Genomic DNA, 23,458 nt, shown 5'->3' with positions numbered 1-23,458 from the left:
TGGTACTGGGCAAGGACAAACCCCAACGTGCGTTTCGCATCAGCTTCTTCGAGGGTCTATGATCACATATAGGTCTTACTTCTGTCCCCATGTGAGTTAGCTTTTATAACTTCAGGTGTCATATTGGTATAACAGGCCATTATTTTTTATGTTACCAATTTTTATCCCTGTGATTGGGACTATTTTGTATTCCTGGTGCTGTGCTCACTCATTGAGACTCCTCCCTGTTTTTTATGGTAATTTTAATGCGTGTATTATATTACTAATAAAGTTTTCATTACTTTTATATACTTTTTTCGCCTATTTGCTTTCTTTCGTTGTTTTGGTATATTGATATTGTAAGTGAGTGTTACTGCTACAGATTAATTATTTTGTAAGTGTGTTTTATATATACAGTATATATATATATATATATGCAAAGAAAGATGAGAGCGGGACGGCACTAGAGCAGTGTGTACTCCTTTGGACTAGAACTCACTGCATGCAATCGTCACAAACAGCTTGTGGGCAACAGGTGCTCTGGCAGTAAAAGCGTAAAGCTGAATACATATCCAAGAACAAAGAAAACTGCGGCACTCACCCTGTTGTTGCTGTGTGAACGTGTTCTTTATTGAAACATGGCTTTACGAAAGATCATACATCCAGCTAGGCAGCAGGTTTTACAGGAGGGTGCGGTGATGGAGCGTGGACGACGGCCGTTTCGCATGACCTGGACCCGTTGAAGCACACTCAGTGCGAAACGGCCGTCATCCACGCTCCATCACCGCACCCTCCTGTAAAACCTGCTGCCTAGCTGGATGTATGATCTTTCGTAAAGCCATGTTTCAATAAAGAACACGTTCACACAGCAACAACAGGGTGAGTGCCGCAGTTTTCTTTGTTCTTGGATATATATATATATATATGTGTGAGATAGCGCTCTCTGAGTGGGTTGGGGGACACTCGCTTGGCAACGGGATTAAAGCACTCAGGCACGGTTTCTCACATAAACAGTCTATCCGGTTTATTTTGGCATCATAAACCGCACCACGAACAGTTCATTATATATATCAACGGAACACAATAACCACCAACAGTCTGTTCCAATAGCAGATACTTCTCTGTCTGTAACCTCCTTTATCTGGAGTTACCTTACAGGAGCTCCTGCTCACCACGCTGTCTCTTGTCAGTTCCCAGGGAAGCTGCCTAACCAGGATCTAACAAGCAGGGCCCCTCAGGATTGTCATTTAGAAGTTGGCAGAAAGAAAAGGATCATGTGCCTACATCGGGACTATTTTATTAATCAAATAAAAGAGGGGTGGAATTTATGTTAATAGATTAATGTGATTGGATGTTTTGATGCATAGCACTGCCCAATAATTAGATACATCTACGCCCATTTGGAACAGATTGGTCCTTTTAGATTTAGGCCATACCCTTGATCTCTGATTCAGTCCACTCCCTTTGTAATATATTAAGTTCCGGACACAGCTTAGGATATCTGACCACTCAGAAGCAAAGTTAGTATATTGTAAATTGTAATCTGGTTTCTGGTTGGTGTTTAATGGGTATAAAGCCATGCTCATGTTGGTGTGACAAAACCCACAGAAGAAGGCTGAATGCTGAAACGTGCGTTGGGGCTGACACCATTGCCCACAGGAGGTAAATCATGTTGCACTTTATTTATTAGTTATTTAGAATCCATTTCCTTATACCTTTTTGGGAAAACCATGATCTCATGGTTGTTTTTTCGCTTCCGTTGCTACTTAGCCTTATATGAAGTTGATTATTGGGCATATCTATTCTGTGCGGCCTCCAATTCGCTTTATTGTGGGTCATGGTGTCTTTTGTGGTTTCCCACTTTTTAACCTTGTTAGTGTTTTATGTGTGTTTTTGGTAATTAATAAAATTTATATATATTTTTTCAAGTATAAATGCGGTACATGTACATTATGTAGACTGCCCACGATCAGGCGGGCTGTGCCCACAACTGATCTGCGTACCCCAGATGAGTTTACAATAACACTTTGTTGAGTGGTTTGAGCTCTTACCTCTTTTAGTACATGACAATATCCACTGTCATGAAATCGCTGATTGAAATTGCATGCTGTTATGTAGTTTGTGATCAACAAGTATTTATTTACTTTCCTTATATAGTGTCATTAATTCCACAGCACTATACAGCAGATATCACTGTCCCCATTTGGGCTCACAATCTAAATTCCCTATCAGTATGTCTTTGGGGTGTGAGAAGAAACTAGAGAACAGCCACACACATAGGGAGAACATACAAACACCTTGCAGATGTCCTTGGTGGCATTTGAAACCAGGACCCCATCGCTGCAAACCTACAATGCTAACCACTGAGCCACCATACAGTGCTAACCACTGAGCCACCATGCTGCCCAGAACCTTCTTTACAAGTGACTCTCCTAGTTTTACTTCCCCTAGGATATGTGATGGCTGCATACTACTAGTGTCCAAGTGTATATTTTACATGTCTCCATATTGAACCTCATCTATTATGTGAATTCCGAAATGCTCAGTTTTTCTAAGTCATCTTCTATGGAATGCACTATGCTACATATATTAGTGTCATTTGCAAAAATTGAGACACTATTAATCTCATTTTCTGTATCATTAATAAATAAGTTGAATAATAGTGGTCTCGGCACTGAGCCTTGGGGTACATCACTTTTAACCGGGGACCTTTCAGAGTAGCAGTCATACACCACAACTCTCTGGCTGCGCTCCATAAACAAGTTTCCGAAACAATTACAAACTGCACTTTCTAAGCCTCTAGACCTTAATTTCCCCATTGGGCATCAATATGGGACAGTGTACTACACCTTTGTAAAGTCCAGAAACACTGTCATTTCAGTAGCTTAGGTATCCATGACTACAGTGGCGTAGGAAGGGGGGTGCGGGGGGGGCGGTCCGCCCCGGGCGGCACAATGCGGGGGGCGGCCGGCGCTGCAGGAGAAGAAAAAAAAAAAAAAAGACGCCCCTTTAAATCTTCGGGCGGCGCCGTCCGCCGCCACGACCAGGGCCAGCTCCCCCCACCCCCGGACCCCGCCCCCCGCTCTATACTCACCTCTCCTGGTTCCTGCGGCGCCGGCAGCTGCAGCGTCCTCTGACTCTGCGACGTCTCAGAGCAGAGGGCGCGATGACGTCACTACTGTGCGCGCCGCTCTGCCTCTCTGTCCTGAGCGTCGCAGAGCCGGAGAGACGCTGACTGCACCGGACCTGCGCTAGGAACGAGAGAGGTGAGGATTTTACTTTTTTTTTTTTTTCTTTATGTCTGACTGTCTGGGGCTGGGGCAATGCTGGACACACTGGGGCAATACTGGAGACCATGGGGCAGATTGCTGGACACACTGGGGCAATACTGGAGACCATGGGGCAGATTGCTGGACACACCGGGGCAATACTGGAGACCATGGGGCAGAATGCTGGACACACTGGGGCAATACAGGAGACCATGGGGCATATTGCTGGATACACCGGGGCAATACTGGAGACCATGGGGCAGAATGCTGGACACACTGGGGCAATACAGGAGACCATGGGGCAGATTGCTGGACACACTGGGGCAATACTGGAGACCCTGGGGCAGATTTCTGGACACATTGAGGCAATGCTGGAGACCCTGGGGCAGACTTCTGGACACACTGGGGCAATGCTGGACACTGGGGCAGATTGCTGGACACACTGGGGGTAATATGCTGGACACACTGGGGCAATGCTGGACACTGGGGGTAATATGCTGGACACACTGGGGCAGACTGCTGGACACACTGGGGAAAGGCTGGACACTGGGGCAGATTGCTGGACACACTGGGGGCAGTGCTGGACATACTGGGGCAGATTGCTGGACACACTGGGGGTAATATGCTGGACACACTGGGGCAGATTGCTGGACAACATGGGGGTAATATGCTGGACACACTGGGGCAGATTGCTGGACAACATGGGGGTAATATGCTGGACACACTGGGGGCAGGACTTGAGGCATGGGCAGAATGTAGATACGGGGCATGATTGGAGACACGGGGCAGGATTGGATCATGGGGCAGGACGGATACGATGGAGGCTGGTGGGGCAGGATGTGGAGATCATATGGGGTAGAATGGATACTCATGAGGGCAGGATGCGAGAACATATGGCTGGAGCCAGGAATGAGAAACGGGGCCAGGGTGGGGAATATTATTACCATAGGGGCTAATTAAGGGATATTATTACTGCAGTGATGTATTTATTTTATTTTTTGAGTATACTGTTTTAAATGGGGGGGCGGTCCTGTTACTGTGCAGAGTGACACTATATCACCTTTTTTTCTTCATGTGATGTAATGTAGAAGTTGTGAAAAATTAAGTAATGTGTTCTGCAAGCGGAGCTCGAGATAACTGTGTTATTTCCTGCAGAAACGAGTCCTGGCTGGAAGGAATGATGGCGGTCTGTGCTGGATGAAAGATGAAGGACTTCACCTAGAGACGTCACTGGTGAGTCAGTGTTACCTATACACTGACACTATACACTGTATACTATATAGAGGTCCTGTGTATAATGTCACCAGTGATCTCTGTATTACCTCTACACAGACACTGCATACTAAGTACAGATCTCCTGTGAATACTGGCACTTATGGTGATAGTATTGTGTTTTTTTTTTATTACTGATCAGTATTGTAGTATTCAGTCACTATGTGGTGGTAATATGTGGTCTGGAAATGGTGTTGTGGTATTTGTCCCTTGTATGTAGTATTATTCGGTCACTATGTGGCCTGGTCATGGTGTGGTGGTATTAAGTCACAGGTGTGGCATGTGGGGGTGACACCATTAGGCCCAGTTTAAGTTCTACAAAACAGGAAAACCGTTTTTGGTAACCTTTGTGTGTATTGAGCCGGGGGGGGGGGGGGGGGCGCCAAACTCGGGAACAGCCCCGGGCGGCAAAAGCTCTAGCTACGCCTCTGCATGACTATGACCACTAACAAATAACTAACTAACTGTCATTATATAAATGGTCATAACCATGGATACCTAAGTTACTGCAATGTCTAGCCATGGGGTAACTGGCATAGCTAATCAGAAGAAATATACATTTCTAATTGGAGGCATTTGCTACATATTAGGATAGCATCTCGGAGATGAGAATACTCATTTAAGGATATTTCACTGAATCAGACATGAATAATTTTACTGACCTGGTTTCATTTTGTAATAAAAAGTGTTTTCTGGCTGATTCATCAAATCCACAAACTCCTTCAAAGCAGAGTAAAACGGTTGTACTTTTTCAACGGGTACATTAAAGACAGAGTCCCTGGTTGCATTGTTGAAATTAATTCGTAGAAGATGATCATTAGGGTCCAATCTGTAATGCAGCAGAAATGTTATCTAAAATACAGTTAAAGAGATTTTTAATTTGGAAACCCCTGTTCATATACCCCTTTGATGAATTTTGAATTGATACAGGGGTCCTCTCTTTAGGATACTATTGACCTGTATCATATAAACAACACTGCAATTTGAATAGATATCGTGTGATGCTGAAAGATGTTGTCGGGTCTAAAATGACACTTTGTGTGACTGCAGTAACCCTGTGTGATGCAGACTGGTGGATCCCCCCAGATCACGCACTGTGCGCTGCGAGGATTCAACATTCTCTGCTCTGGGAATGGCGATCAGGTATGTGATATGTATGCTGACAAGTAGAACCTTTCTAGTAGGCATGGCCTCCCTCAATACAAACATGTTAATCGAGGCTGCGCCCATAAATGTGCCCCTGCTGTGTACTGTGTAATGGCTGTGTCTGACCGTGCAGGAACATGGTGTCATCATACCACAGCTCCTGGGCAGAGGAGGAAGCAAAAGAGTATACAGAAATTACAGCACGGGATCACAGCTGATTCTTTCTGTGAGGTAAAACATGTTTTTGAACAGACAGGGAAATGTTTTACCTCACAGAAATTATCACCTGCGATTCCATGACGCCCTGTCTGTATACTCTTTTGCTTCTCCCCTGCCCAGGAGCTGTGGTATGATCAGACCATGGCCAGACACGGCCATTACACAGTACACAGCAGGGGCACATTTATAAGATCATCTCAGCACAGGAACATTTTTTTAAATATCAAATTGTGACAGTTATTTTTATTACATGACCTATTGATTAAAGTGTACTTTGTCCATGGAAAAACCCCTTTAACCAATGTGGGCAGAAAAAAAACAGGTTTCCCTATAGGAAATGCTACCATCTATTAATAAAACTGGCCATCATAAAGGGGGTCATCTGCTGAAACCTGCCTCCAATAGCCACTGCAAACAAGGGTTTTGGGATTGATATATACTATGAGTCTTAGAATGGTGTACCTGATACACTGGCGGACACAGAAAGAAGAGGAGCCACATGCAAGATTAATATATGGGCCCCTTGCAGTCCAATATTCATCAGTATTCAAATTACACCTGCTAGATGTGGCCCTCTTACCTCTTGGGCCCCTGTGCAGCCGCACTGGTTACACCAATGTTATGTGTGCCGCTGACCTAATAGAGGGATCACTGAGACTTAGTGGAAAGAGCTAGTTGCAGAGCAAAAAAAAGGGCAGGGTCATGCATCATTTTTGCCATCATCCCTTCCCCATTGGCTTAAAACCATAAAGTAGACAAAATACTACTTGATGAAGAACATATACAGTACGCAGCTTCATGGAAGTCTCAATCATAGAGAATTGGTGGACAAAAAAAATACTTCCTTGTAATTGGGAAGTAAATCCAATGTCCTATTCCCTCTCCAAAACACCAGTATATGACTGTCTAGTTGTTTATATTTTGTTTTTGTTTGCCCATTTTTATTTATTTTATTCATTTTTTTTCATCTTTCTGTTTTTGTATCTTCTTCTCATTTTTCTTTTCCACCTTTTTTTCTGATTGTTCTTCTACCTTTCTGTCACCTATCTGCATGCCTACCCATTACCACATCAACCTTCTAAAGCGTTCTACCTCCTCATATCGGTTCATATCCATATGTCAGCCATCATGTTAATCACCATCTCTTCTCTCTTCCCCCTAGACTCAATGCCACCATATGTTATGGTCAAATTTATAGATTTTGCTCGCCGCAATGGCTTCCTATCCAAGGGTCTACGCTCTATATCCTTTATATTCACATATAGATTAACAACCTTATATTGTACTTATACTGTGTTTCAGAAAATTGATGACTTACTTGTTATTCGGTTTCTGTTTATGTCCGAATAAAGATATATCTTGAAAAAGGCCGCACTATAGGCCGAAACGTTGATTTAATTATCTGAAATTCACTGTTTTTTTTTGTTCAGACCATCACCGAAAACGTGCATTCCATAGGACACAGACTGTATCCGCACCACCGGGATCTGGTTTAACCATACCACTTGGACTACCCTCTGGCACCTTAAGCAGTGCACTTTGCATCTTGTGACCCCTTTCTGTATAGGTATATCTTGAAAAAGGCCGCACTACAGGCTGAAACGTTGATTTAATTATCTGAAATTCACTGGGTCTTTGTTCAATAAACTGTTTTGCAACCATATTTTTGAGTGCCGAAGTTTATACTCTACATGTCTAGTTGTCTAGTTATTGAAGTGTCACCAACCGAAAAGGAATAATTTCTGGAAAATCAATTAGATCCTATTTTAAGGCTAGTAAGATGTTGATGGAAGGGATGAAAAATTCTACATTGATTTTCTTTGGGTTGACTTTTAATGATTTGGTGAAGACTTGGTCATCTCAACGTTGGTTTAACCCAATAAACAAATTTATCCAACTATCAGATTATGACTGGTGTATGACTTGGTTACCCATAACCAAGCCATCAAGATACTTTAAAAATTAAAATATTATTATTGATGGACATGAACTTTCTCCCAACCACAACAAACCACTTCCTACTTGATTGGATAGTGACAGGGCCTACACGCTGCCTCAATGGATTCACTGACTTTAACTATAATCAAACTTGACTTTATGTTTAGTCACAGTCCTTCCTAAATACTAAATGTTTTTAGTGAACACTGGCATGAAAGTAATTGAGTAGTGTAGTACTGATTAAATCAGAGCATTGAGGTTCCTCAAAGCTTACACAATTATATAGCAGCCAGTATATCCCAGGTCACGGTTCTGTCCCAAATTTAAAGTGCCCAGCGTCACATATGCCCTTAATTAACAATAATTAACAAACTTTAGTCTTCAGAGAAAAGTAGATTAATTGTGGTTACTAACTAGCGTTTTATGTTTCTACTTCATAATTTCGATTAACATGTATAATACTTCAGTTTAGAGATTTTTGCTTGATATACCATATGTCCACAAATTTTCCCTAGATACTTTCTGAACCATTTGTTCAAGTTTTGATATATTGCATATTATTTTATAGGTTTTCCAGTTTTTGCTAGCTCTGAAAGGAAAAATATTCTTCAGAATTTTCTATATGTGGTTCATCTTTGTTTAGACCAAACTTTGAAAGAAAGCAAGAAAATTAGAAGAACTATGGTTTTCATGCTCCTAGCAGCAATATGTGGTTGAATTTCTTGGTCCTCCTCATATGTTCCTATTTACAGATAATACCATGTTGGAGTACCAATGTCGTCAACCTGTTTTGCATCTAATATCTAGAAGCTGAGTAACCTCTCTTGGCATCAAAGGAATAATTTTCCCTATTGTCCCAATTTTCTAGTCTTTAGTGGACCAAATTCTGATATCCAGATGTTGAGAACCCAATTTCAGGTGTCCAGTAGTTTATTGTCCCTTCCAATCTCTGCTGTTCAACTAATTCATGCACTTATTAAAGGGGATGTCCAGTCCAAATCTATAAGTCTGCAGTCACTCTGAGTGACTCCAGATTTATGAATCCTTCCAGAGCACACACTGTGCGCTGCGGGATTTGCCAGCTTCTGACCTGTGACCAGAGGGTATGTACACATTATACATACTCCTGGCCAGTGGGCGCAGCCTCGCTTCCATACACTTGTATGGAGCAAAGCCACATCCTCTAGTCAGCCACACCCACTGGCCGGCTGTGTCACTAGATGAGGCATGGCCTTGCTCATGTGTATGGAGCGAGACCACATCCAGTAAATGGACCCTGGCCGGGAGTATATATAACTCATACATACCCTCCGCTTCCCGCTCAAAAAACCAGAATATCTACAGTCATGGCCAAAAGTATTGACACCCCTGCAATTCTGTCAGATATTACTCATTTTCTTCCTGAAAATAATTGCAAACACAAATTGTTTGGTATTATCTTCATGTAATTTGTCTTAAATGAAAAAACACAAAAAGACTTGTCCTAAAGCCAAATTGGATATAATTCCACACCAAACATAAAAAAGGGGGTGGACAAAATTATTGGTACTGTTCGAAAAATCATGTGATGCTTCTCTAATTTGTGTAATTAACAGCACCTGTAACTTACCTGTGGCACCTAACAGGTGTTGGCAATAACTAAATCACACTTGCAGCCAGTTGACATGGATTAAAGTTGACTCAGCCTCTGTCCTGTGTCCTTGTGTGTACCACATTGAGCACGGAGAAAAGAAAGAAGACCAAAGAACTATCTGAGGACTTGAGAAACCAAATTGTGAGGAAGCATGAGCAATCTCAAGGCTACAAGTCAATCTCCAAAGACCTGAATGTTCCTGTGTCTACCGTGCGCAGTGTCATCAAGAAGTTTAAAGCCCATGGCACTGTGGCTAACCTCCCTAGATGTGGACGGAAAAGAAAAATTTACAAGAGATTTCAACGCAAGATTGTGCGGATGTCGGATAAAGAACCTCGACTAACATCTAAACAAGTTCAAGCTGCCCTGCAGTCCGAGGGTACAGCAGTGTCAACCCATACTATCCGTCGGTGTCTGAATAAAAAGGGACTGTATGGTAGGAGACCCAGGAAGACCCCACTTCTTACCCCGAGATACATAAAAAAGCCAGGCTGGAATTTGCCAAAACTTACCTGAAAAAGCCTAAAATGTTTTGGAAGAATGTTCTCTGCTCAGATGAGACAAAAGTAGAGCTTTTTGGGCAAAGGCATCAACATAGAGTTTACAGGAGAAAAAAAGAGGCATTCAAAGAAAAAAACATGGTCCCTACAGTCAAACATGGCGGAGGTTCCCTGATGTTTTGGGGTTGCTTTGCTGCCTCTGGCACTGGACTGCTTGACCGTGTACATGGCGTTATGAAGTCTGAAGACTACCAACAAATTTTGCAGCATAATGTAGGGCCCAGTGTGAGAAAGCTGGGTCTCCCTCAGAGGTCATGGGTCTTCCAGCAGGACAATGACCCAAAACACACTTCAAAAAGCACTAGAAAATGGTTTGAGAGAAAGCACTGGAGACTTCTAAGGTGGCCAGAAATGAGTCCAGACCTGAATCCCATAGAACACCTGTGGAGAGATCTAAAAATGGCAGTTTGGAGAAGGCACCCTTCAAATATCAGGGACATGGAGCAGTTTGTCAAAGAAGAATGGTCTAAAATTCCAGCAGAGCGTTGTAAAAAACTCATTGATGGTTACCGGAAGCGGTTGGTCGCAGTTATTTTGGCTAAAGGTTGTGCAACCAAGTCTTAGGCTGAGGGTGGCAATACTTTTGTCTGGCCCATTTTTGGAGTTTTGTGTGAAATGATCAATGTTTAGCTTTTTGCTTCATTCTCTTTTGTGTTTTTTCATTTACGACAAATTAAATGAAGATAATAATACCAAAGAATTTGTGCTTGCAATCATTTTCAGGAAGAAACTGAGTATTATCTGACAGAATTGCAGGGGTGTCAATACTTTTGGCCATGACTGTATGCAGCACATAGTGCATGCGCTGGGGGAGATTCAGGAGTCTGCAGTCACACAGAGTGACTGCAGACGTATCGATTTGGACCGGACAACCTCTTTAATGAAGTAGAAGCTTCTTACGACTGCCATGAGCAGCCAACGGAAAATGCAATCCATTCAGGGGTTGGCATATATTTCTGGTGTAATTCACACCACTAAAGTGGCATAAAATTTAAAACAATTTTTCGGATGACCCCCGTGATGCCCTGTCCCACCAAAACTCCACCCACTTGGACCGAACTAGCCAGGACTGGCTTAAAAACATTTTAACCCCATTCACGACCTTGCCCTTTTCCGTTTTTGCGTTCTCGTTTTTCACTCCCCTCCTTCCCAGAGCCATGTGAGGGCTTGTTTTTTGCGGGACAAGTTGCACTTTTCATCTACATCATTGGTTTTAGCATGTCGTGTACTAGAAAACGGTGAAATTGCAAAAAAAGTGCAATCCCACACTTGTTTTTGTTTGGCGGCTTTTTTGCTAGGTTCACTAAATGCTAAAACTGACCTGCCATTTTGATTCTCCAGGTCATTACGAGTTCATAGACACCAAACATGTCTAGGTTACATTTTATCTAAATGGTAAAAAAAAATTCCAAACTTTGCTAAAAAAAAGAAAAAAGGTGCAATTTTCCGTTACCTGTAGCGTCTCCATTTTTCGTGATCTGGGGTCAGGTGAGGGCTTATTTTTTGTGTACCGAGCTGGCGTTTTTAATTATATCACTTTTGTGCAGATACATTCTTTTGATCGCTCGTTATTACATTTTAATGCAAAGTCGCTGCGACCAAAAAAACGTATTTCGGCGTTTCAAAATTTTTTCTCACTACGCCGTTTAGTGATCAGGTTAATCCTTTTTTGTTATTAATAGATCGGGCGATTCTGAACGCGGTGATACCAAATATGTGTAGGTTTGATTTTTTTTATTGTTTTATTTTGAATGGGGCGAAAGGGGGGTGATTTGAACTTTTATATTTTTTTTTTAATTTTTCATATTTTTTAAAACATTTTTTTTTAACTTTTGCCATGCTTCAATAGCCTCCATGGCATGCTAGAAGCTGGCACAACTGGATCGCCTCTGCTACATAGCAGCGATCATCAGATTGCTGCTATGTAGCTGAATTGCAGGCTTTCTATGAGCGCCGACCACAGGGTGGCGCTCACAGCAGGCCGGCATCAGTAACCATAGAGGTCTCAAGGACCTCTATGGTTACCATCCTGACGCATCACCGACCCCCGATCATGTGACGGGGGTCGGCGATGCGATCATTTCCAGCCACACGGCCGGAAGCGCCGGTTAAATGCCGCTGTCAGCGTTTGACAGCGGCATTTAACTGGTTAATAGCGGCGGGTGAATCGCGATTTCACCCGCTGCTATAGCGGGCACATGCCAGGTGTTCAAAACAGCTGACATGTCCCGGCTTTTAGGTGGTCTCAGCGCCGGAGCCCACATCAAAGTAGGGGACCCGACCTCCGCAGTAATAGTACGGAGGAGGTCAGGAAGGGGTTAAGGTGTATTAATTCTTGAATAATTGGGCCCTTAGGAAACATTCCCGTGATGAGCTTTTGGTGCGTTTTTGACCGTGCATATTTTGGTGAGTGAAAAACACAGCTTCTTGCAGTTCCAGAAAAGCGGATAGGGTTTGTAGAAATCTTGAACCCACTGTGCTGCTTTTTACTCAGTGTAAGCTGACCTGCGGTGTTTCAAATCTGCAGCATGCCAATTTCTCCTGCGGGTACGCTGAGTTTCCGGGGCACATTTTCCCCATACACTTGCACTAGATGCAGATAATTCACAAGTAAAAAACGCACATGCGTTGTCAGTGTGTTTCTGCAGCAGGAACACATAACAAATGCATGTAATCTGTACTTGAGTATATCAATAAAGTTTTGTCAAAGCCAAATACCAGAAAGCATCTAAAACATAGCAGCTTTGCTTAAAACATGACTCGCCAAAAAGAGATAAAAAAGCACAGTGTCAAAAACGTGATGAAAAATGCAAGAACGCAAGTAATTTAAATAATAGGTGCAGAAATTAAGACTTACTAACAGCTCATGGTGGGAATGTAGCCTTAGCCTCAGATTTTCCCACAGGTTATCATCATACACTGGAGATCCCGGTAAGCGGATCAACGTCATATGAATGCATGTCTAATAAAAAAGGATTGTTCACATTGGAGAGCCCCTTTAACAGCAGCTACTTTTCATATCCCAAGTTCCAACCTGCTGATATCTTCTCTGGAATCCCAATGCAGTAGTTTCAATAGTCTCATCTTGTTAAGTTTTCCGTAGCTTCGTACCCTTGGTGTACCGTGTATCTGTATTTACCCCAAATAACAGCTCTACCATTGCTGTAGTGCCCCCTTGTGGTAGCGCAATATGTAGTGATGACATATTCATGGACTCCTCCCCTTAATGATGAATTGTCACCAGGTCAAAAAGACCAGATAGTGTCGCTCATAGGATTCTGTGTGGTCATGTTTTTAGGCTGTTCTGCATTATTTCTCTGTGAGCCCCACCCCTTTGGAAAAGACCCCAAAATTAGCACGAAGTAAAAAGGATAAGGGCACAAATCTAGTATCACTACACCTGAAAGAAAAAAATATCTGCTATCCAAATCCTTTTGTGGTACTTGATGCCACAAGGGGGCAGTCCTTTCCCTTCTAATTATCTCCCTGCGGCTCTAATTGCATACATTAGAATAACTCCATTAGAAGGTCTTACTCTATAATCCGCTGTTTGGACTGCAGGGAGAAATCACAATAATCAGCCCCAGTGTCTGTGAAGTCGATCTGTGTGGATGTGAGGATGTCGAATGCTTCTGGGTTCTGCTTTCTCAGTTTGTCGCACACGTGGAACCCGTCTACCACTTCACTCTCACCTCCAGTTTCAGCTTGTTTTAAACAGTGAAGAAATTGTACCTGATGGATGAAAATCACACAGTGAAGAAAAGTGCTATACAAACAAGCAGATGTATTACATTTTGTAGGGGGCTACTTCAAAAGTTTATCTTTAAAGTGGTTTTCCACCTCTTTCCTAAAACTTTATATTGTCCACTGTGGAAATCTATCACTTTTTTTAAACCACACTTAAAGGGGTTACTCAGGAGTCTTTAATTATTACCATGGGCCTAAGCACCAACAGGCAGGTAGTTGTCTTAGCTGTGCTGGGCGATGATCTTTGCTGACACAAAGTGATCACAGACTGCTCCTGCCGGCGATTCAGCAGCTTCCGCTGACGTCACGTTACCAGAACAGCAGTTTATCTACCTCTCTGTTGCATTGACGGGGCGTGACTGCTGATATCATGCTGATCGACAGGCTTCTCTCAGCTACCTAACTGCGGGGAGCTGGCTGTCAATCAGCATGACGTCAACAGCCTGGAAGAAGATGAGCTGCTCTGTTGACTTTGGGCACCCAAATCACTGATCACTGGCAGGAGCATTCAGTGACCGCTCTGAGCTGGCGCCGGATAAGGCAGGCAGACAGTTGACTTTGTTAGCAATTACCTGACTGTTAGTTTTTAGGCCCATAGGAGAAAAAAACAAAACAAACTTGGACAATCAGTTTAACCCCTGTACGACATATGATATATAAGTACGTCATAGGTCGCCTCCCCCTCTTTGATGTGTGTTCCGGTGCTGACTTAGCCCATATGTTTTCAGGCACCTGACAGCTGATCTGATCCCTAACAGCAACGAGTGGAATCGCAATCCACCCTTGGCTGTTAACATATGTCAATCACCAGCATTTAACATGCCCGCACTGGAAGCACATCACTAGCTCTGCCCATTGGCGCCTCTGTCACATGATTGCAGAACGCAAATGGGTTGGCATGGCAACCGAAGGTCAGCAGGAGACCCTTGTGGTTGTCATTGACGATCTGCTATGAGTGCCGCCCAGGTTTGGGGTCACGTTATCCTCATCTGCCTATTGGTTCAGGTCACCAAAAGTCTTAATATTTTTTCCATTCTCTCCTTGTATTTGTGCCAGCAGCATTTATTGTTTCTATATGAACTTTGAATATTGAGTGATTATTCCTTTGTGAATTTTCCTTGCAGGTTGCCACTTGGTATCCTTTATACCACATGTATGATATGGCTATGAAAAATAGTCCCAAAGTCATTTTAAACTAATGATAGTGTCATGCATCCAGTGGCATGTATATGCTAAATAGCATATTAATAGCAGACAAGAAACGACTCAAAATATATAAGATACAACAGGAGAACAATGAGTCAGAGAAATATGCCAGTATAACCAAATGTGAAAAAGCTTTACTAATGTGAAAATAAAACAAACAAAGAAACAGAACTGTTTATACAAAGTGTCAAACAGTTCTAATGAGCAACCAATACAATGTATAGCCGTACAAACAACAGGTGTGAAGCAAGATTCCAATTAAAACAATGAACGGTTCGCCAAGCCTAATTGTCTACACAGGGTAGAAGTATATTATGTCAAATAACATCTATCACAGCGGTACTAGGAATGATATATACAGGGGATATCATATAATACATACATAGACCAAACTACATCGTATATCCATAAGTATGGGCAAAGAGTATAACGGGGATGTTTATGAAGAGGAGTAATGCTTATAATGATCCCAAAGCAGCACAAATAATGTGTCCTCCATAACTCCAATAGATCAAAAATCACACCCACACGTATGAAACCCCCAAAGCACAGAAGAGTCAGTCTAAGAACAATGACATATATCCCCCAAATAGACCGCAGTAACAGAGAGGTGACGGTAAATAGTTACCCATGTGTGCAAAGGCAGGCAGAGCCGGTCCAAGGTCCCCAACGCACGTTTCGGTGCGGGTACACCTTCCTCAGGGGGCGTGGTTTTGAAGGTGACAAAGACCCTCCCTATATATCCGGCATGTGAGGTCACATGATGCGGTTCCCACCACTCAGAGTGAGGCACCAGCATGATTACACAGAAGTGTGCAGCCGTACTCAAAAGCTGCACACCATTGTAGCTGGATCACATGGGGCGGCAGGTGATGTCAGTTCCTCTGCGCCTCCGAGAAAATACACTGCGCACGCGTCGCCAAGGTGTAGCGGCGCGCATATTCACCATCACATTGCCGCCACAATAACACAGGTGCACAGACTGATGACGGTGTATGGGCACTCCTCCCCCCGGACAGACGCACCACCGCACAGACCCATAGGGCGGACGGCGCCAAGAACCGCCCATAGACCCGGCAAGTGGGGCGGCCGCACTGGGGGAGCGACCACACACCAACATACAGAGTGACATTGCAGGGCATGGTACATAAACATCAGTACAGACACATGCATAAGCATGCATAACAGGAGAATACAAGAAATATATACATGCAGATAGATATAAATATACGTGTATACAAAAAATGTATATAAAACGGCATAGAAATATCAGTATAAGGATATCAATATATATATAAAGACACACCCACATATCCATATACCTAATGTCACAAGATAAACTCAGCTAAAAAATAAAGCTAATACCCAAATACCACCCCTAAAACGGCAAGTCACACCAGGGGGGCCGGCGCCAGACCCCCACCGTGCACTCTGCCATAGCAGGGGGATACGGAAAATATTAGCAAAGCCGAGAATATAGACATATATCAAAAGATAAAGTAAGTATGTAACCATAAACCTTACCCACATAGTATTATCTAAAACAGTACAAATATTACAGCAGCATTGACATGTAGCTAAATAGTCACATAACACATGATACAAAAATGTAGATAGATAGCTGTGCGATACTGAATCTACGCCGAAATTCCGCATCTCCTCGATGCATACTAACAACGATATTTTGCAGGAGCTCCGCTTCATCAGATGTAACATACACGACATCAAGAGCCGGATAGGGGGATACAGCTTCAATGGATCAAACGTAAGTATTGAAATCAACATTTTGCAGCATAGCAACTAACTAAAGAAAAGAAAAGGAATAAAAATATCTATTAAAATCAAATAAAAACAAAACCAGAAAATAAAAAGCACATCAGCGACGGACAAAACAATGGGGGCACACGAGGCAACCAAAAAGACACCACATGCAATAGGTGGTACCATTATACCATAACTGGTCAAAGGAATGAAGCAAATCCATGAGATTCGTTTAAACCATGGGGGGACATTGTACCCAGAGTGGTGATCCACCTACATTCTTTCTGGGCAAGTACCCGTTTAATGTCCCCACCACGGATCCCAAGTTGAATGTGCTGAATACCTCTGACCATAAAGGATTGGGGATCACTCTGATGGAATGTGTGAAAGTGCCTAGGTATTGTTTTAAGCTGGGTCACATCTGGGGCTGAAGCAAAGGCTAATATGTCACGCACATGCTCACGTGTGCGTATTCTCAATTGACGAGACGTCAGACCTATATATATTTTCTTACACCCACACGTGGCGTAGTATATCACCTGTGTTGTCGCACAGGTGATATGTTGTCTAATATCGAATTTCCGTTTCCCGTCTGATGAGGTGAAGGTGGCAGTTCTCAACGTGTTCTTGCATGCCAAGCATTTCCCACAAGGGAAGCAACCCAAAGGTGGCCCACGTGAGTTAAAAGGGTTTTTGGTTTCGGGTACATAATGACTGCTTACAAGCATGTCACCCAAATTCTGGCTTCGTCTAGCTGTCATTAAAGGATTAGTGGGTAAGTATCTGGACAAAACGGGATCTGTCTGAAGCACATTCCAGTGACGTTTTAAGCTTTCCCTCATCTGCATCCACTGGCCATTATATGTAGAGATGAATCTAATTTGATCTTCATCTTTTTTATTAGTTTTAGACTGGCTGTGTAACAGAGTAGAACGGCTACTTCGTTTTGCCCTGAGATAGCCTCGCTTTATACAACGTTCACTGTACCCGCGCATCCGAAACCTATCACGGAGATCAGCCGACTGGGCCTCAAATTTATCCTCTGATGAGCACACTCGTCATTATGTCCCCGAAACCAAAAACCCTTTTAACTCACGTGGGCCACCTTTGGGTTGCTTCCCTTGTGGGAAATGCTTGGCATGCAAGAACACGTTGAGAACTGCCACCTTCACCTCATCAGACGGGAAACGGAAATTCGATATTAGACAACATATCACCTGTGCGACAACACAGGTGATATACTACGCCACGTGTGGGTGTAAGAAAATATATATAGGTCTGACGTCTCGTCAATTGAGAATACGCACACGTGAGCATGTGCGTGACATATTAGCCTCTGCTTCAGCCCCAGATGTGACCCAGCTTAAAACAATACCTAGGCACTTTCACACATTCCATCAGAGTGATCCCCAATCCTTTATGGTCAGAGGTATTCAGCACATTCAACTTGGGATCCGTGGTGGGGACATTAAACGGGTACTTGCCCAGAAAGAATGTAGGTGGATCACCACTCTGGGTACAATGTCCCCCCATGGTTTAAACGAATCTCATGGATTTGCTTCATTCCTTTGACCAGTTATGGTATAATGGTACCACCTATTGCATGTGGTGTCTTTTTGGTTGCCTCGTGTGCCCCCATTGTTTTGTCCGTCGCTGATGTGCTTTTTATTTTCTGGTTTTGTTTTTATTTGATTTTAATAGATATTTTTATTCCTTTTCTTTTCTTTAGTTAGTTGCTATGCTGCAACATGTTGATTTCAATACTTACGTTTGATCCATTGAAGCTGTATCCCCCTATCCGGCTCTTGATGTCGTGTATGTTACATCTGATGAAGCGGAGCTCCTGCAAAATATCGTTGTTAGTATGCATCGAGGAGATGCGGAATTTCGGCGTAGATTCAGTATCGCACAGCTATCTATCTACATTTTTGTATCATGTGTTATGTGACTATTTAGCTACATGTCAATGCTGCTGTAATATTTGTACTGTTTTAGATAATACTATGTGGGTAAGGTTTATGGTTACATACTTACTTTATCTTTTGATATATGTCTATATTCTCGGCTTTGCTAATATTTTCCGTATCCCCCTGCTATGGCAGAGTGCACGGTGGGGGTCTGGCGCCGGCCCCCCTGGTGTGACTTGCCGTTTTAGGGGTGGTATTTGGGTATTAGCTTTATTTTTTAGCTGAGTTTATCTTGTGACATTAGGTATATGGATATGTGGGTGTGTCTTTATATATATATTGATATCCTTATACTGATATTTCTATGCCGTTTTATATACATTTTTTGTATACACGTATATTTATATCTATCTGCATGTATATATTTCTTGTATTCTCCTGTTATGCATGCTTATGCATGTGTATGTACTGATGTTTATGTACCATGCCCTGCAATGTCACTCTGTATGTTGGTGTGTGGTCGCTCCCCCAGTGCGGCCGCCCCACTTGCCGGGTCTATGGGCGGTTCTTGGCGCCGTCCGCCCTATGGGTCTGTGCGGTGGTGCGTCTGTCCGGGGGGAGGAGTGCCCATACACCGTCATCAGTCTGTGCACCTGTGTTATTGTGGCGGCAATGTGATGGTGAATATGCGCGCCGCTACACCTTGGCGACGCGTGCGCAGTGTATTTTCTCGGAGGCGCAGAGGAACTGACATCACCTGCCGCCCCATGTGATCCAGCTACAATGGTGTGCAGCTTTTGAGTACGGCTGCACACTTCTGTGTAATCATGCTGGTGCCTCACTCTGAGTGGTGGGAACCGCATCATGTGACCTCACATGCCGGATATATAGGGAGGGTCTTTGTCACCTTCAAAACCACGCCCCCTGAGGAAGGTGTACCCGCACCGAAACGTGCGTTGGGGACCTTGGACCGGCTCTGCCTGCCTTTGCACACATGGGTAACTATTTACCGTCACCTCTCTGTTACTGCGGTCTATTTGGGGGATATATGTCATTGTTCTTAGACTGACTCTTCTGTGCTTTGGGGGTTTCATACGTGTGGGTGTGATTTTTGATCTATTGGAGTTATGGAGGACACATTATTTGTGCTGCTTTGGGATCATTATAAGCATTACTCCTCTTCATAAACATCCCCGTTATACTTTTTGCCCATACTTATGGATATACGATGTAGTTTGGTCTATGTATGTATTATATGATATCCCCTGTATATATCATTCCTAGTACCGCTGTGATAGATGTTATTTGACATAATATACTTCTACCCTGTGTAGACAATTAGGCTTGGCGAACCGTTCATTGTTTTAATTGGAATCTTGCTTCACACCTGTTGTTTGTACGGCTATACATTGTATTGGTTGCTCATTAGAACTGTTTGACACTTTGTATAAACAGTTCTGTTTCTTTGTTTGTTTTATTTTCACATTAATAAAGCTTTTTCACATTTGGTTATACTGGCATATTTCTCTGACTCATTGTTCTCCTGTTGTATCATATCATGTATGATATGGCATAGTAATGTAACATGGTTGGAGATTTTTGATAGCATATGCTAACACTGCATATACAGTTTTTGAAAACGTTTTTGTCCCCTCCTGATTTCCTATTCTTTTCCATGTTTGTCACACTTAAATGTTTCAGATCACATAACTGATCACTTCCAACAGGTGGCGCTATGGAGTTTAAGTCCTCTTTTTCTCTGAAGAGGCAATTTGCATATCAGATCACATAACAAATTTAAATATTAAACAAAGATAACACAAGTAATCACAAAATGTAGTTTTTACATGAAGGTCTTTTTAATTAAGGTAAAAAGAAATCCAAACCTACAGGGCTCTGTGTGAAAACGTGATCCACCCAAATTACATGTCCATTCTAAATATTTGCCTATAGGTTCCTCTCTGTCAGCAAATTTAAATTATTGCTTATATGTATTTTAGTGGATGAATTGGTTTGGTGACCTTCTTTTTGACATCTAGCAGATTTAAGGATTGGACCAGTAACATTATAATGTTGTGGTCCTGTTTATTTGTATAGCTACCTATGCTTTTTTATTAGTTTTTAATATGTCTTGTTTGGCTTGCTGTGTTAATAAATTATCTATTTTTATTCCGTGATCCCTCTTATTACATACTTCTTCTTTGTCATATATACTGTACTATGTACAGTATATATGCAATCCTCAATATTGAAATTACAACACCAAAAAAAAAGAAAAGTCATGGAACTATGAAAATCGCAGGATAGTAATGATGCAGAGATGATGAAAAAATGGACATCTTGATTTATTCAGCAATAGAGTAGGAGTGCTATGTGAAGAAATCCCTGTACTTACACATCTTAGCTTGTTATCAGTGAAGTCATTAATGGTTGTCTGAGGAATGTTCTTCCACGCTGAATGCACTTGCGGAAAATCATCAAGATCTGCTGCTGGCGGCCCCTTTGCAATTGCCAACCAATGATGTCTCATTACAAAATACATCACATGTTGTTTCGATTTTTTTTTTTTTAATTGCCATGAACTTTGTAGAATTCCACTTCTTTGTGTGGCTACATGGTGATAGCTGCTCAGGTCCTATTCCTCTTTGGCAACATTATTGTTAGATCATGTTCACACTACCAGTATTTGGTCAGTATTTGACATCAGTGGGTGATAAATGCAGAAGTGGTGACGTGTTTCTATTATACTTTTCATCTGATTGTTCCACTCCTGGTTTTGCCTTACAAATACTGATGTAAAATACTGACCAAATACTGAGCATGTGAACGTGGCCATAGACAGAAACATTAATAATTACGCTGGTGTTTGTTTGGTATTGTGCTTCTGTTTGGTAACAGCTTTATTGCAGTATGTTTACTGCTGGTTAGAGTTAAGCAAAATTGTCTGAGTAGAACTGAAATCTCATCAAATCTTACCAAAATTTTGATTCTTAGGAATCCAAATATTTTACAATTTGCTTCTTCAACTAGCTGCCATTTTGCTGAACTGTAGAGGAACAGTAAAAGGATGAAAATAAAAAACTAATCTCACCTCTCATTGGTCTCTCCACTCCACCATCCCACCACCTCACATCTTCTTTTTGCTTTCCAACGTTATCTGCATCCTTTTCAGGCTTCTCACACGCTGGGTAGACCTCTGATGTCACTGCGCTTCATGCCATCATGGTGCATGTAAGACTAAAGAAGGCCAAAGAAGGATGTGTGCGACGGGGAATGGTGAGAAAAGAGGTGTGGATGACTGTACGATGGGTTGCGTGAGTGGCGGGGCAGGGGAGCAGTGAGTATTCCTTTTTTTTACATCTTACTTTTATTATTTTCTCTATTTGGGGGATCGAAGAACATAATAGAGAAAATTCAATTGCATTTCTCCCTCAGATTTAAATGACTTGTCGAACTTGAATCTTTTCAGATTTGCAGTTAAATCCAGTATCAGTACATTTTCTCAGCAGGTGAAAAATATTTCAGCTATGTATTGCTGATCTTACGAGCTTTGGAAACAAGTCTAACTAATGAAAAGAAAAGGTAAATATATTCATAAATGGGCATCAAAGAGGCTTCAGAGTCTATAGATGCACCATTTTAGAATCAATGTATGCTTTGTCCATTACATGTGCATTTTTTACATTTGACAATCCCAGGGATATATCAACATGCAGTTGTGGAAACTCACCTCCTTGAGTCTTGGAGTTGAATATTTAGGCATCCCGTTCCCTCTGTAGCAAGGTTGCCCCATTTGTAGGACACAAACCCAGACTTTTGAGCTTTGTTGGATGCTTGAGATACAGCCTATGGTATTCTTCTTATTATTTTTATAGCGCCATTTATCCCATGGCGCTTTACATGTGAAACGGGGTATACATAATAAAAAACAAGTTCAATGCTCATGAACAATACAAGTCACTGACTAGTACAAGAGGAGATGGGACCCTGCCCGGGAGGGCTCACAGTCTACAAGGGATGGGTGAGGATACAGTAGGTGAGGATAGAGCTGGTTGTGCAGCAGTGTAGTGGACCGGGGGTTACTGCAGGTTGTAAACTTGTCAGAAGAGTTGGGTCTTCAGGTATAAGAGAATAGGTGGTAATTATGGTCGCATTGCTGAGTTCAAAGAATCACAGAGGATGCAGATAATGACAGAAGTTTTATTCAACAACGCATTTCAATTTTGGACAGACCTCTTTATCAAGTCATCTACCTAATAGGATAAACTGTGGTAAACACCAGGACAAGGATGTGGCCACCTTAATGTGACATGTTTAGTGTGGTTGTAAACAAAATGTTGAGGGATTCGTGTCATTTTCAAGAAGTTTCATGATAGACATCACTTTTCATGTGGCCCAATCAAACTTTGACACTAAGATGCGAGAAGGCATCAACGTTTCCAAAAATTAAAATAATCTGAGTTTAGTTAATTTTTTTATCCTCAAATATACATTGCACCATATTTGTAAATGGGCCCTAATAGTCCAAAATGCTGTTTTAAATGCTTCCAGCCCAAGTAAGCAATGGTTCCCAAGAAATACATTTTAGACATTTCTATGGTAAGCACATGACAAAAGCTGCTTTATAGTAATGATCTTGTATGAGGACACAATTGCTTATTAAAGATGATTCTCTGAATCTTTTCCAGTTGCCATGAACAATCACAGTTAATGATGTACATGAGCTGACATGATAGCGGCTCATGTTTACACTTAACTCTTTCTAATCACTGAGCTCTATTGTTTGTGTGCAATAAAGTCTGCAAAGTTAATTGAAATAAC

At 42.2% G+C, this 23,458-nt stretch overlaps 1 protein-coding gene across 1 annotated transcript in view; it reads right to left on the bottom strand.

The window, feature by feature from the left end:
• BBOX1 (gamma-butyrobetaine hydroxylase 1) overlaps nt 1-23,458 on the bottom strand; it is a 458,160-nt gene that overhangs the window by 2,976 nt on the left and 431,726 nt on the right. Inside the window, exons 6-7 of the mRNA XM_069740409.1 lie at nt 13,552-13,748; nt 5,183-5,349 (exon numbers count right to left, since the gene is read on the bottom strand). Coding sequence (XP_069596510.1) covers nt 5,183-5,349; nt 13,552-13,748 — 364 coding nt within the window. The remainder of the gene's footprint in view (nt 1-5,182; nt 5,350-13,551; nt 13,749-23,458) is intronic.

Source organism: Ranitomeya imitator, chromosome 9, assembly GCF_032444005.1.
Source record: "Ranitomeya imitator isolate aRanImi1 chromosome 9, aRanImi1.pri, whole genome shotgun sequence".
Taxonomy (NCBI): domain Eukaryota; kingdom Metazoa; phylum Chordata; class Amphibia; order Anura; family Dendrobatidae; genus Ranitomeya; species Ranitomeya imitator.
The sequence above is the reverse complement of the archived record's forward strand: the minus strand, read 5'-3'. Positions and strand labels throughout refer to the sequence as shown.